Here is a 14,681-nt window from a genome sequence, read left to right as displayed (position 1 = left end):
TCTCCCACTCCCCCTGCTTGTGTTCCCTCTCTCGCTGGCTGTCTCTATCTCTGTCGAATAAATAAATAAAATCTTAAAAAAAAATTTATAAAATCTAAGAACAACTCCTGGCCAATAGTCAGTAAGGAAATGGGGATGTCAGTCCTACAACCATATGGAACTAAATTCTACCAATAACTGGAATAAGCCTGGAAATGAATTCTCCCCTAGTACCTCCAAAGGAAATATAGCTCTGCTGACACCTTGGTTTTGGCTTTGTTAGACCTGAAGCAGAAAAACCAGCCAAGTCCAATAGACTCCTGAGCTACAGAACTATAATAAATTTGTGTGTTTTAAGCTGCTAAATTTGTGGCAATGTTATAGCAGCAATAGAAAGCTAGTACCTCATTGATGAATGAAAAAAAAAAAAGTCTTTACACAAACCCAACCGAACAAGATTAGCAACTCTTAGTTTACAAAGTCATAACATACTTCATGAATTGCTGGAAGCGGCTATAAAATGTTTTAATACCTCTTCAAAAAAGAATCTCATCAGTCTCTTTGTGCATTCCCCCAAAGTGCCTATTTTCCTGACTGGCCCTTCACGGACTCCTGGGAATTACACTCTTGGAAATGTTCTACTCATAAGAGCGTTTTGCCCAGGGGCACCTGGGTGGCTCAGTCGGCTAAGTGTCTGCCTTTGGCTCGGGTCGTGATTCTGGGTTCCTGGGATTGAGCCCCACATCGGGCTCCCTGCTTAGCAGGGAGTCTGCTTCTCCCTCTACCCTTCCCCCCCGCTTGTGATCTCTCTCTCAAATAAATAAATAAAATCTTAAAAAAAAAAGAGAGTGTTTTGCCCATTTGAGGCCTTGAACCACTCTAGCTTGTCTAGAGAGATAGTTTGTGCAAACAATGTGATTTATGTGGAACACCTGCTTTCCTTCTGAGGGTCTAGAGCATCAGTAACCACAGTCACACAGGCCCTACGTGCCTTTGTGACCAACCCCCAATAACCCTCCACTTCTAGACTCAGACAAGCTTCTCTAATGGGCAGCACTTGGCACACGTTGTCACAATTTGTTGCTATTGGAATTAAGTACATCCTTTACAACTCTCCCAGGAGAGGAATCTGGAAAGCATGTGGCTGCTTTCCTCTATTCTTTGCCCCTTTATTTTCTCTTTATTTTGTCTCCTTTTGCTGTAAAAAAAAAAAAAATGAGGGTAGTGTAACCATTGAGTATATGACTTCTAAGTCCTCTGAATGCTTCCAGTTAATCAGTGAAACTGGGAGTGGTCTTGGTGATCCCTGACACACCACAGTTTCCACCATCTCAGCTACAATGACTTACTGATAAAAAAAAAAAAAAAACAAAAAACACACACACACACACACCAAATATCATACTTCCTATAAGACTAAAAAATTTTCCCCAATTTTTCCCCAATAACCAAACTGCAGTAGGCAGAATTCTAATATGGTTCCCAAGATCCCTGCTCCCTGATATACACCCTGTATAACCCCCAAGACTATGAATATGATGGACTTTACTCCCATGATCAAGCTGTTACATGGCACAGTTGACAAAGGGAGACTGAGTGAGCCTGACCTTATCACTTGGTCCTTGAAATCTGGACCTAGAGGTTAGAGACAGAGGAAATATGAGAGATTTCAGGCATGAGTGAGATGTGATGAGGGAGATTCTTCATTGCTGACTTGGGAGATGGAGGGGGCCACATGACAAGGAGTACAGATGGGTTCCAGAAGCTGAGAGCAGCCTCTGGTTGATAGTAATCAAGGACATAGGAATGTCAGTCCTACCATTGGAAGGAAATGGATTCTGCCAACATCCTTAAATGAGTTTAGATTCTTCTCCAGAGCCGTGAGTAAGGAAATGAACAATTTGTTTACTCATTCTATTTTTTAAAAAATATTTCCAAGAAAGTAATAAACAAATCCCCCAGATAACATTTGCATCAGACTTTCACCAAAAGTAGTTAGTTTGGGAAATAAAATTATGGCACTTGATTAAAAGGAAGATAATAGGGAAATATAGCTTTAACTGCACGACTAACCTAAAAACACAATTAGTTCATTCAATTGTTCATTTACGACACATTAGCTATATGGAAACTCTTATGATGACAATTTTAGGAGACAGAAAAATTAAAAAATTATAGTATGCATGTTAAAAATATATGGTTAGTTAGGGAAAGCAAATCATAGCTTCCTTAATTCTATGATTGCAAGCAAACAATTATCTTTTTATTTTATTTGAGAGAAAGAGAGAGTGTGCACAAGTGTGAACAGGGGGAGGGACAAAGGCAGAGGGAGAGAGAGAGAATCTCAAGCAGACTCTCCGTTGAGTGTGGAGCCTGACGCGGGGCTTGATCTCATGACCCTGAGACCATGACCTAAGCTGAAACCAAGAGCAGATGCTCAACCAACTGAGCCACCCAGGCGCCCCTGCAGGCAAACAATTACAAGCTAAAACAGAAAAGGCACTTTACGACTGGAGAGATACAATGTAATAAGAAGAAATTTTTTTTCTTCTTTCTTTTTTCTTCTGTACAAAGAAATTTGGAGTAGGAAAATAAAGTTTTTGCTTTGGTTCAGTGGTATGATCTAGAGAGAGGGAGGTAAGAATAACTTAAAGAAGTGCTATACATCATGGCAAAGATTGGAGATACACTTTTGGACAAAAGGACAGTTCAGTCTTCATATTGTATTTTAGTTCTCTGGTGCTCCATCTCCTCAACAATCTATGGATAACAATAAAAACGACTGGCATAATTTAGACACTATTTGGAAATAATTTAGAGAGTTTGAATGAAGTCAGATCCTATGCCTATAAAATGCACCCCACACACACACAAATGGAGAGCCACCTAATGTTTTTGAATAGGGAATGGACTGATCTTTAAAAATAATAATATAGCATCAGAAAGTAGTAACAGAGTATACTAACAACTAACGGCAGGAAGAGCAGTTAGGAGAATGTTGTAATGCAACAGTCAAGCAGTTTGTTAATGAAGGCCTGAACTAAAGAATGTAAAAAAACAGTAGAGATGTGAGAAATACACCCAAGATTGTATTAATGATACCTGATGGCTAATAGGATAGAAGGTACAGGGGAGGGAGAAAGCAAGTTTCCAAGCCTGAGTGAAGAGCATCTTTGGTATTATTTTCCATCCTTAAACAAAACAAGTAAAATAGGAAGAAAAATATACATCAGTTATATAAATCTCTAATTTACTTGACTATACTATAATAATTTCAAATTAATTTTGAAACTAGGACCCTTGAAGGGAAAACAAAAAACTGTATGAGAGCCTGAACTACCACTATCAGGTTATTTTCTAAAATAAGAATATCTAGTATCCGTTTCTGAGGACTGTGAGACCCATGGGTCATTATCCATCTATAGACTGCACTCTAGAATGTGTCCAAAATTCTTTGGATTATCTAATTCTGTGAGGAGGCAATCTTTTAATATGGGCAAATAAAACTTACTCATCCGAGTAAGTCAGATCATGTTTTCCATCAAGCTAGTGAACAGCTGCAGACATAGCCTGCTTCCCATCAAAGTCTCCATGTATAACCATGTATAACCTCTGCTATGTTGATGGTTCTCTGGTAAATTTTCAAAACCATAACCCTAAAAACATATGACAAACATTTTATTAAAGAAACATGCCTGCACTACTCACCCCGCCTTCACTTGCAAATTTAAGGACAATGCAGAAACTTTACTCCAAGTGCCAAAACTCTGCTGAATATCTGTCTATGAACTACACTTGCTGACACTGTTACAGATTAGGCAAAAGTACATGCTCTGAATAACACTAACACAAAAGGGAAATACTTTCCAAATAGCACCTAGACTTAAAAGCAAACAATTTCCTCATGCTTGCTCTAATAGGAGTGATGGAGGTACGTCTCTCTTTTTAACATTCTCAGAAAATATTTCAGAAAGGAGTTGAGATTTAAATTTCCCCACTGTTCAGTATCTTGAATATGGCTTTAAGGTAGCAATTAAATAGATTCACAGGCACCAAATATGAGATGACTTCAAACAAACCTTCCAAATGCTGCACTTTGTTTCCTGAAACCTACTGGTTATAGGAGTTTAATTGAATTCCATGCTTCTACGTTTCCAACAAATAATTTTGATCATTTAACTGAAACTGGAGAGAAATATTGGCAAGATCAAACTCTGGCACAAGTAACATATAAAAGCCACTGAAAGGAGAGCAGCATTCTCCAAAAATTAATTCCTCATATCCAAGCTTGAATAAACTCTAAAGAAAATGGTGAGTTTTCTCTTTGAAACCAGATCAGCAAATTATCCATACAAATAACATTATTTTATAAGAGACTGACTTGATAAATACCTCCAGGTCATAGCACAAAATCATTATTTTCTGTTTGGATAACACGAATTCTCAAAAGAGTTTTTGGGTCATTAAAATGATTAAAAAAAAGAAGAAGAAGATGCTTGATTTTCTAGCGGGATCTGAAACCTCAAGATAGTCTTTAATTTATACTTGTAATACGAATTACTACTATGATGTTTTAGTACAATATTGCTTTGTTCAATAATATTAAATGTGTTACGAAAAGTGAGTAAATTGACGCTAGACACTTCTCTAAGTTTCTAGTGTTCATTTCCCTACTCCCCATCTCACCAATTTTACAAGAGTTAAATTTTTCTTCAAAATGTAAATCTAGTAAGATATATGCCTTGGATGATGTTTAAGTTTAGACAATGAGCTGCAAATAACTACCAGACAACTGGCAGCTTACAGTTTTACAACAGTTAGAGACAGATGGACAAGTAAAAATCATGGGTCTCAAATTGCAAGCCCATCTAAATAGATTTCCTGTTTACTTTGCATCAGCCTCTCTTACAGGTGCAGGCTGCTTACTTTTGGCAGTAGGGGAAATTTATGTGATTTATAAGCCATAAGAACATCTCACTTTCCATAAACAAGTTATAGAATTAATTAAAATCACAGCACAGCAACTCTGCACATGAAATCTGCTCTGTTACTGGAGACTAATGTAATCCAAATATGTGGAAAGTCAAATAGTTTTCAACAAAGCTAATTTAGATGGATGGATCAGATAACAACTTGGAACTGAACCTGACAGAATCATGTCTACTCAAAGGCAGTAAGTGCTGAATGTTATATTCCAAAATGAATAAGGAAAGTACTGAATTTTAATCTGTTATCGGAATGATTAGAAAATAGTACTTTACTTACACAAATGTTTAAATATATCTTACTTGAAGAAATTACAAAGAACCATAAAAACTACTGTATGGTCTATTTTACATAAATGAAAAAGACTATTAGAAATGTAAATGGCATGAAAGATAATATGAAATTTGCATTTAATCCTACTCATGTTTATCTATCTACTCAAAGAATATGCTTCCATTGTTAAGATTTTATTTTCATGAAGACATACTGAAGGAAGGTGGCTTCTTTTTTTTAAGATTTTATTTATTTGGGGCGCCTGGGTGGCACCGCGGTTAAGCGTCTGCCTTCGGCTCAGGGCGTGATCCCAGCGTTATGGGATCGAGCCCCACATCAGGCTCCTCTGCTATGAGCCTGCTTCTTCCTCTCCCACTCTCCCTGCTTGTGTTCCCTCTCTCACTGGCTGTCTCTATCTCTGTCAAGTAAATAAATAAAATCTTTAAAAAAAAAAAAGATTTTATTTATTTGACAGAAAGAGACACAGCCAGCAAGAGAGGGAACACAAGCAGGGGGAGTGGGAGAGGAAGAAGCAGGCGCCCAGCAGAGCAGGGAGCCCGATGCGGGGCTCCATCCCAGGACTCTGGGATCACGCCCTGAGCTGAAAGCAGATGCTTAATGACTGAGCCACCCAGGCGCCCCAGGAAGGTGGCTTCTTTACACCTTCATACTACTGACACTACTAGTGTTCAGTGCTATCAGATTTATACCTAAAACAAGGATAAAGGATGTGAACACAGAAAAATAAAACTTCCCACAAGCTAATAGATTTAATCTTATTGGCAAAGCAATATCAATTGTATCCTTATATACTACAATCGAAATTTTTAAAAAAAGTAAAAGGAGAGAGTTGAAGGAAAATGATGAAAATGGGAATTTGTCTTCTGAGTCGCCAGCTTCTCTCTTCTGCACCAGTTTTCTTAGTAAGCAAAGGAAGGATGAGCATGGGCAGAGAGGGAGATTTCAAGATCAGAAGGAACATTCTAGTTACTACCACCCTGATGACCAGAGAACTACTCTAGTTGCGACTTATAGGGCCCTCCAGAACGGCTGGGAGCACAAGCCCACAGGTTACATCAATTTTCAGAATGTGGATCAGTTCTGATCTTAGTATAGCCATGTCCATGAAGACCACATTCCACCTCTAGTACTTCTGGATATTCCCTTAATACTCTGCCTTCTCTTCACAGTAGAAACATCTTCTTTTCTTCTGTCTCAAGAAGCCTAAATCAATACTGAATAATTTTAAGAATTTTAGTTATTTCTCAGTTAGTGTGAATGTTGGTAAGTATTTCACTCCTGTTTGTTTTTTTTAAGTACTTGTATGATCTCTAAGACTTCTGTGATAGCCAGCTTCTTAGGTGATCCCCTTGACCCCTGACTTCTGAGATTCACATTCCTATGAAGTTCCCTCCACACTGAATAGATTTAATGGCTGACTTCTGTAACCAATAGACAACTGCAGAAATGACAGTGTGTGGTTCCTGAGGGTAGGTCATAAAAGGCATTGCAGCTTCCACCTTGCTTTCTTTTCTCTATTAGATTGCTCACTCTGAGTGAAGCCAACCCCATGTTGTGAGGATAGACAAGAAACCAGTCTCAAAATGCCCTCAAGATGGGGAAGAACTAAAGCTTATTGTCAATAACTGTCACGAAATGAGTGAGCTAATATCTTAGTAGATCATCCAACCTGTCAAGCTTTCAGATGATTACAGCCCTAGTTGACTGCAACCTCATGAGATCCTGAGTTAAAACCATCTAGCTAATTCATTCCTGAATTCTTGACCCAAAGAAATTATGTGAAATGATAAATGTTTATTGTTTTTAAAATACTAAGTGGTGAGGTATTGGTTAAGCAGCACAACTAATTCATACCATTTGTTCTTATAGAAAGAAGGAAATACAAATAGGTATGCCATTGGATTAAGTACCTTCATTAACAACATAATATTGTTGCTATATGAGGGATTTAGAACTCGAGCCAAGTAAATACTGGATCAGGTTTTTTTGTTTTGTTTAGTTTTGTTTTTTTTTAACTGAGGCATAATTTACCTAGGTGAAATGCACACATATGAAGTGTATATTTCGGTGAATTTTGACAAGTTTAGCAAGAACATGCACCAATGAAGTAATACCTTGATCAAGATGTAAAAAATTTCCATTACTCCAGATAGTTTCCTCAAGGCTATTTTTTTAAATTTTCTAAAAGATTTTATTTATTTATTTCACAGAGAGAGAGACAGCCAGCGAGAGAGGGAACACAAGCAGGGGGAGTGGGAGAGGAAGCAGGAGGCTCCCAGTGGACGAGCCTGATGTGGGGCTCGATCCCATAACGCCGGGATCACGCCCTGAGCCAAAGGCAGACGCCCAAGGACTGCGTCACCCAGGCGCCCCTCCTCAAGGCTATTTTGAATCAGTTCTTACATTACTCCTTCCCCCAACCAGAGTTATATCGATCACTGTAAGTTTTGATCACTCTAGAACTAGTAAAGAGAATACGTTCTTAAAAACCATAAAATCAAAGATTGTGACATGTAAAAATTATAATTATAAAAACAAACTCACTAAATAAGGTTAAGCTATTTCTAAATATATAGAAAAGTCACTTTTATTACGTATGGTCAGATTAGACTCTTCCAAAGAAGAAAGTAAGGTGGGTATACTTGGTATCTGCATCTTTCATTCTAGAGAACACTTAAAACCAAATCATTTAAAGTATCAAGGAAAGTATTTTTATTCGGTTTACTTGTTTTGCTTTTATTAAATAACTACCATTTAGCAAAATACACATTTTTCCTCCTCTGAAAAAAAATTTTTTTCATCTAGGATGTAAGAGTGATTAAAAAGCAATGAGCAAGAATGAGAATATTTCCTTAAAAGAGGATGGATAATTGTAATCCTATAAAGACTTGTGGCAAGCATTTTTCATTGGCTTAGTGCAACTTTATTTATTCATTAAAGGGATATTTTTCATGATTTTAAGATAATTTCAGAAAATGTGTAAAGAAATTCATTTAGTAGTATATTTGTAATAACATATATACCATACACTCTTCTTGCCAAGAATGCCTGAGACAGAAAGTAAAGTTACTGAGTCATTGAAATAACTGAATTTAAACTCTATCATTAGATTCTACCTAAGCTATGATTATTATTTCTCTCTGCTCTTCAACATGGCCTTTCCTTAACACAGTTCACTGCGTCCCTAGGAATATCAGCCTCCTGTTAGTAGTACCACTCCCAGGAAAATACTCTTAATCTCAGCTAGAACAATGCTTACTACTGGAAACATTTCAAATTTTCATATATATCCTCTTTAGGAAATTTTTTTATCTCACTTTGGAGAATGCCTACCTCACAAAAACTGATTGCTGGACAATGTCAGTGTTGAATTTCTACGAGGCCTGTGAAATAAATTTCCTAAAATAAAAATTTGCACCTGGATTTTATCATTAAACAAGTAACAGAAGAAACGAAAACTCTGCAGTTTCTTGTTATGCCTTTTTGTTTGCCAATTTCTGCTTTTCATTTAATTGTCCTGATATTACACAGTACCTCACGGGTTTCCTCTCTCGCAGCAAGTCTTCTAGACTCCGTTCACAGTGTTCAGCTACCACCACCAGTCTTTCTGAGTAAAACAAAGCAAATCCACTTTACATTTGATTAACAAAATGTTTAATAACAAAAGAATACAGTCCATTAAAGACAGTATAGTACCAATAGTACTGTAAGAGTTTTTCAAACTCTACATTAACTACATAATTACCAGATCTATACAACAGAATAAATGTGTAATAAAACAACACATTAAATAAGAATTTCATGTCATCTTGTGTTTTTGTCTAGTTTCTCCCATGTGCATCAGGAAAAACAGATGGAAAGTTTTACCTTTGGAAGAAAGAAGTGACCCTTCTTCTGACACAGATTAGGAAAAGGAAAAGCTTGGATGAAGATATAAAGAAATTCTGAAGTGAAGGGGAAATTGGGAGCTAGGGACAAATTGTCTTGGCAGTCTGGTTCAAACAAAAGATTTTGCAACTGAGTTCAGAAACTTGAGAAAAGCAGAAATGTTCTGAATCATCACTATGAAGAAAGAACAGAAAATTGGTTTGGGATTATTTGTAACATCATGGGACCTGCTGAGATTAAGTAATAATATAAAATTTTGGTGGGCACCATCAATATTATGATGTAATTTTTATTTTCCAACAGATTAAGAATAAGATAGCATAGTTCTGAGGGTCAGACCGTACATTTTTTTCCTCATCAGTTATCCCTAATGACTAACACATTGTCTGACACATTTTTTAAAAAGATTTTATTTATTTATTTGAGAGAGAGGGAGAGAGGAAGCTCTCCCTGCTAAGCAGAGAGCCTGATGTGGGACTTGATCCCAGGACCTTGAGATCATGACTGGAGCCGAAGGCAGACACTTAACTGACTGAGCCACTCAGGCACCCCCCACCCTTTTTTTAATGAATGCAAGAAAGAGGAGTGAGAGAAAAGTACAACTGGGCTTACAAGTAGTTGAGAATCTGATAAGATTATTTCAGGAGATATCAAGAGTTTAAAAGAAATTGTGGAGTTCTGTGAATAACCATGTAAAATGGGTTTTAAGTTAGATAAGGAAGAAGGTTAACACAAAATATAGATGACAGACTAGGATGAAAGAAGTAAGAGCGCAAAGAGATTGGGACTAGCAATCACTGCAAAGAGGTTTGATGAAAATTAAAAGTAGAAAAGGTAGAAAACAATGAGATAGCAAAAGATGGGAAAGGAGAAATCCAGGGTAGAAGATCCAGCAAAAGGAACAACTGTCAGTAACAACTAGCTCAAGGTATGGTCTTGCATGTGGGAGTGGAGATGGAGGGACAATGGTACACAGGCAATCATGTGAGGTGTGAGGGCAGTATATTGCATGAGTCACGTTCTGAAAGCTGAAACTATCTGAGGTGGTAGCATTATACAGAATGATCTGAAACAGAAAAACTAAAAATGCTCTGAATGAAAGGGATCATTTTCAGATGAAAGAATGCAAGTGATCTAAACAGGAACTTAAAGAAAATTAAATTTGAAAGAACATTTAATGAGGGCGGGAAAGGAAAAAAAGAGAATAAAATCAGTTCTTCAGTAAAAAAGTACACAGAGTTGAACCTGAAGCAATTGCGTGCAACTGTGCAGTTCTAGAAGAAAAAGCAAATCCCATCAGAACACCAAATGGGAAGCTGCTGCATTCCTTTGCTCTCATCTTACAACATTATGTTAGTTTTCCTAACACCGTTCTATCTGGCAGCCTCTCCTCAGTCTCCTCTGTACAATGGCACCTCTTCCACCCTAACTGAAAGGCTTCTATTTCCTCTACCGTTGATTCAGGGTTTTCATACTGTGTCTTCTCATTTACTCCCAAGGCTGAAAATTTGCAAATTTTACTTCAGGTCCACAACTCGCTTCTGCATTCCAGGCTTTTATAAATAATTTCTCCTTTTAATATAAAAGTCACCTCAAACTTGACAGAACTCAAACCGAACTTCTACTTTCCTCCTGAAACCTGTTCTTGAGTGCTATTTCCGTAAGTGGTACTATGATCCTGCCAGATGCATCAGCTAGAAACTTAGGAGGAATCTCCCTTTCTCAAATCCAAACAAAAAGCCCTGCTATTTGTATCTCCCAAATGTTTCCTGATCTAGAGTTTGCTCCGCCCATCACAAAGTGGGTCCAAGTCAGCATCCTCTTAATATGAGATAAGAGTACAATGGGCCTTAACTGATCTCACGTTAATTCTTATTACCCTCCATCTTATTTTCATACTAAAGTCTCGGTGATAAAGTAATAATAAATCCAAATACCATAACTCCCTCTTTAGTTTCATCTTTTGTTACTTTGGCTTACCAACTTCCAGTCATGCTGGCCTTCCCTCCCCTATCTTGCTTAAGGTATTAGCACATGGGTCCTCATTGTCTGAAATGATCTTCCCCACTCTCTTCTCCCAGCTAACTCCCATCATGAAACACAGTGGTTAAGAGCACAGACTCTTCTAAGCTCAAATCCCAGCTTTACTACTCACTAGCTATGTGACCTTGGAGAAGTTTGCTAATCTTTCTACGCCACAGTTTCCTCTTCTATAAAATGAAGAAAACAATATCACCTACCTCATAGAGTTGTTGTTAGGTTGAAATAAGTTAACACATAATAAGGATCAAGAATAGTGCCTAGCACATAACAATCACAATCTAAGTATTTGCTATTACTATTATTCATTCCTTTTTAAATATGACTTCCATAAGGAACACTTCACTGGTGTCCTCAAATCAATTTGCTCCTCCTATAATATAATATAATATAATATAATATAATATAATATAATATAATATAATAAATATATTCTACACTGTACTTTTCTTCAGTAGCACTTACTTCAACTCTAAGGCTTTGTATACATTTTTATTTAATGTCGTTTTTCTCTACTACATGTTTCATGATGGCAGGAACATGCTGGTCTTGTTCCAAATGTATCATCAGGGTCTAGAATTGGCACCTCAAACATATAAGTACCTAATATAAAAATACTTGTTAAATAAATGAATTTGAGCAAAGGCACGATGTAACCGTTAGAAATGAGCAAGAGTCTCATATGATGATAGTCATTATCTAAATGGAGATCTGTCCTACGCAGAAAATTATATGCTACATTGTAAACTAGGTATATAATACCTCAATAGTGCTGATTTTAATATAAAACAAAAACAACAAAATTCATTAAAATGTGCATGTTCTATTAATTTATAATTTTAAGTTGGATATTCATAAGTCTCCATATCCATGAGAGATTTCCAAAATGTTTGGCACTAAGCCTAATTTGTCAGGCTTAAAATAATTTAGAAAAAAAAATTGTCAGGCTTCCTCTGGAAACTCCTTCAAAATATCATAAAGCAGAGTTTGCCAAAGCTTCAGGATTCTATGGAACTTTGAACCAGTATTTTAATATGGCAGAGACATAAACCTTGGCAAAATATCAAAGTTTCTCCCAGAGGTAATGGAATGTACACCAAAACAATGTTTCCAAAATGAACCTTTTTTTTTTTTTTAAAGAAATCATTAGAGCGTCTTCATCCTGAAACTCTGGACCACTGTTTGAAAATAACTTCTGTTTGTTATAAAAACAATATAGTTTCACAGAATAAAATATGACAAAAATATCTGGGAATCATAATGTGCCAAACATAAGTCAGCAATGTAGTGGCATTATTTATAAAAAACAAATGTGACACTAAGATGAACTTTAAAGAGGAGAACATACAAGAACTGTGAAATAATCTTTCTTCTAACAAATATTTGATGAATGCCAAGTATCGCTGTAGTGTAAATACAGCCTGAACTGTATGTTTTAAGTCAATGCTAAGAAACTGAAGAGAGTACAATATTAAGCAAGAAAGATAATAAAGGAGTTGAATCAGGAGAGGGGCTAAAAGAAAGATTTAAATAATTTTTTTTTTAACTTAAGAGAAGGAAAGGCAAACTGTGAGTGTGTTAATATGAAGATTATTAGAATATAGTTACTGCACCATTCTTTTGTTATTCACGATAAAAATTGAGACTAGCTCATCACTTCTTAAATATAGTGTCTAAATAAATACTTAGATAGCAAAACTGACAAATACAAATTCTGTGCTTAAAAGCCAGTATTGTTATCAGGTCACTGTGATGGTTAGTTTTATGAGTCAACACAACTAGGCTATAGCTTTCAGTTACTCAAACACTAATCTAGGTGTTACTGTAAAAGTCTGTTCTTATAAATGAGCAAGATCCATAATCACTTCAAGGAAGGAAGATTATCCTAGATAATGTGGGTGATTCTGATTCAATCATTTGTGAAGGCCTTAAGAGCAGAACTGAGGCTTCTCTGAAGACAAAATTCTGCTCATGGGCTGCAGCTTCAGCTCTTGTCCAAGAATGCAGCTTGTCCTTCTTGATAGCCTGCCCAGCCCCCACAGTCACAGAAGCCAATTTCTAGCAACTAATCTCTTAATACGAATATCCTACTGGTTCTATTTCTCTGATGAAACTCCAAACCGACAGGCACACTTAGGTTGAAGTGTATATGCAGCTAGAGATACAGAATAAGTTATCTTACAGGTCCTTAACAATTCTATCATTCTCTACCTGAATTTCATATCTATTAATTAAAATAATTTTATTTTCTATTTCACTAGCAACCACCAAAAGATTTCTGAGTAAATAATGCCAAATAAAATGGGATGAGAGGCGCCTGGGTGGCTCAGTCAGTTAAATGTCTGCCTTCAGTTCAGGTCATGATCCAGGGGTCCTGGAATGGAGCCCCAAGTCGTCCTCCTTGGGCTCCCTGCTCAGCAGGAAGCCTCCTTTCTCTTTCCCTCTGCAGCTCCTCTTGCTCTCTCTCTCTCTCAAAATGGATAAAATCTTTTTAAAAAATAAACAAAAAACCCCCAAATAAAAGGGGATGCATTATTATTTATAATCCTCACTCTGCTTCTAAACACTGCTGAGATTTCAAGCTCAAAAGAAAAAAGAGTAAATTTGTTAACTTAAATATTTTCATGCTTTATTGGTTTTTTTTCTTTTAAAGATATTTTGCTCAACTTTTAATTAATCAAGTTCCCGAATTCTAATAAAATGTCCATTATTCTTGAGATTCAATACTCCATCCTGAGTTATGGAGAAACTAATATCATCTTGAATCAGTTATGAATAATCTATGGAAAACAGTGAAAGCCTGACTTCTGAGCTAATCTAACATGTGAAAACGTAATGTTACTAAAACAGACCACATGTCACACGTAACCCCAAGTGAGAATGAGAAGGTAGGGGAATTGACAATGACAAGATATGAGATAGCTGCATAGCAGGAACAAAATAAAAGCAGGAAAGAAAACCAAAATCAAAATTCTTTGAAGAGACAATTAAGTGGAGTCCAAACCAAAATTATGTGGTGCTACATCATTGAGAAATATGTGTTGTTCAAGGAGGTTGTTGAATAGATCCTTTTTCTATTTTTTCAACTTAATGTAACTGAAATCACAGGAATGCTTTGGAACAAACAGACCTTTAGATAAACTTATTTTAATTCAGCGATTTACTCCTTATGCATACAATTTTTCAGAACAATGAACACTGCCAATATAAACAAGATAATCAAATTCCCGAACCTTCTGACAATCACTGATATTTTCTTTTTTTTTTTTTAAAGATTTTATTTATTTATTTGACAGAGAGAGAGACAGCCAGAGAGAGAGGGAACACAAGCAGGGGGAGTAGGAGAGGAAGAAGCAGGCTCATAGCGGAGGAGACTGATGTGGGGCTCGATCCCACAACGCCGGGATCACGCCCTGAGCCGAAGGCAGACGCTCAACCGCTATGCCACCCAGGCGCCCCAAACTAATATTTTCATTTAAGACAGCCAAACTTAA

At 36.7% G+C, this 14,681-nt stretch overlaps 1 protein-coding gene across 6 annotated transcripts in view; it reads right to left on the bottom strand.

Moving 5' to 3' along the window:
* TBCK (TBC1 domain containing kinase) overlaps positions 1–14,681 on the bottom strand; it is a 205,471-nt gene that overhangs the window by 178,140 nt on the left and 12,650 nt on the right. For 4 of the 6 annotated variants that reach the window (XM_002924293.4, XM_019804927.2, XM_019804928.2 and 1 more), the window contains one exon: positions 8,794–8,866. The exons of 1 other annotated variant lie outside the window; for it this stretch is intronic. In XM_002924293.4, the coding sequence (XP_002924339.1) occupies positions 8,794–8,866 (73 nt within the window). Of the gene's footprint in view, positions 1–8,793; positions 8,890–14,681 lie in introns of all 6 variants that reach the window. One more of the 6 variants, XM_034671414.1, reaches the window with a different exon arrangement.

This window comes from Ailuropoda melanoleuca, chromosome 11, assembly GCF_002007445.2.
Source record: "Ailuropoda melanoleuca isolate Jingjing chromosome 11, ASM200744v2, whole genome shotgun sequence".
NCBI classification, from domain to species: Eukaryota; Metazoa; Chordata; class Mammalia; order Carnivora; family Ursidae; genus Ailuropoda; species Ailuropoda melanoleuca.
This window is presented reverse-complemented; position numbering and strand designations above follow the sequence as displayed.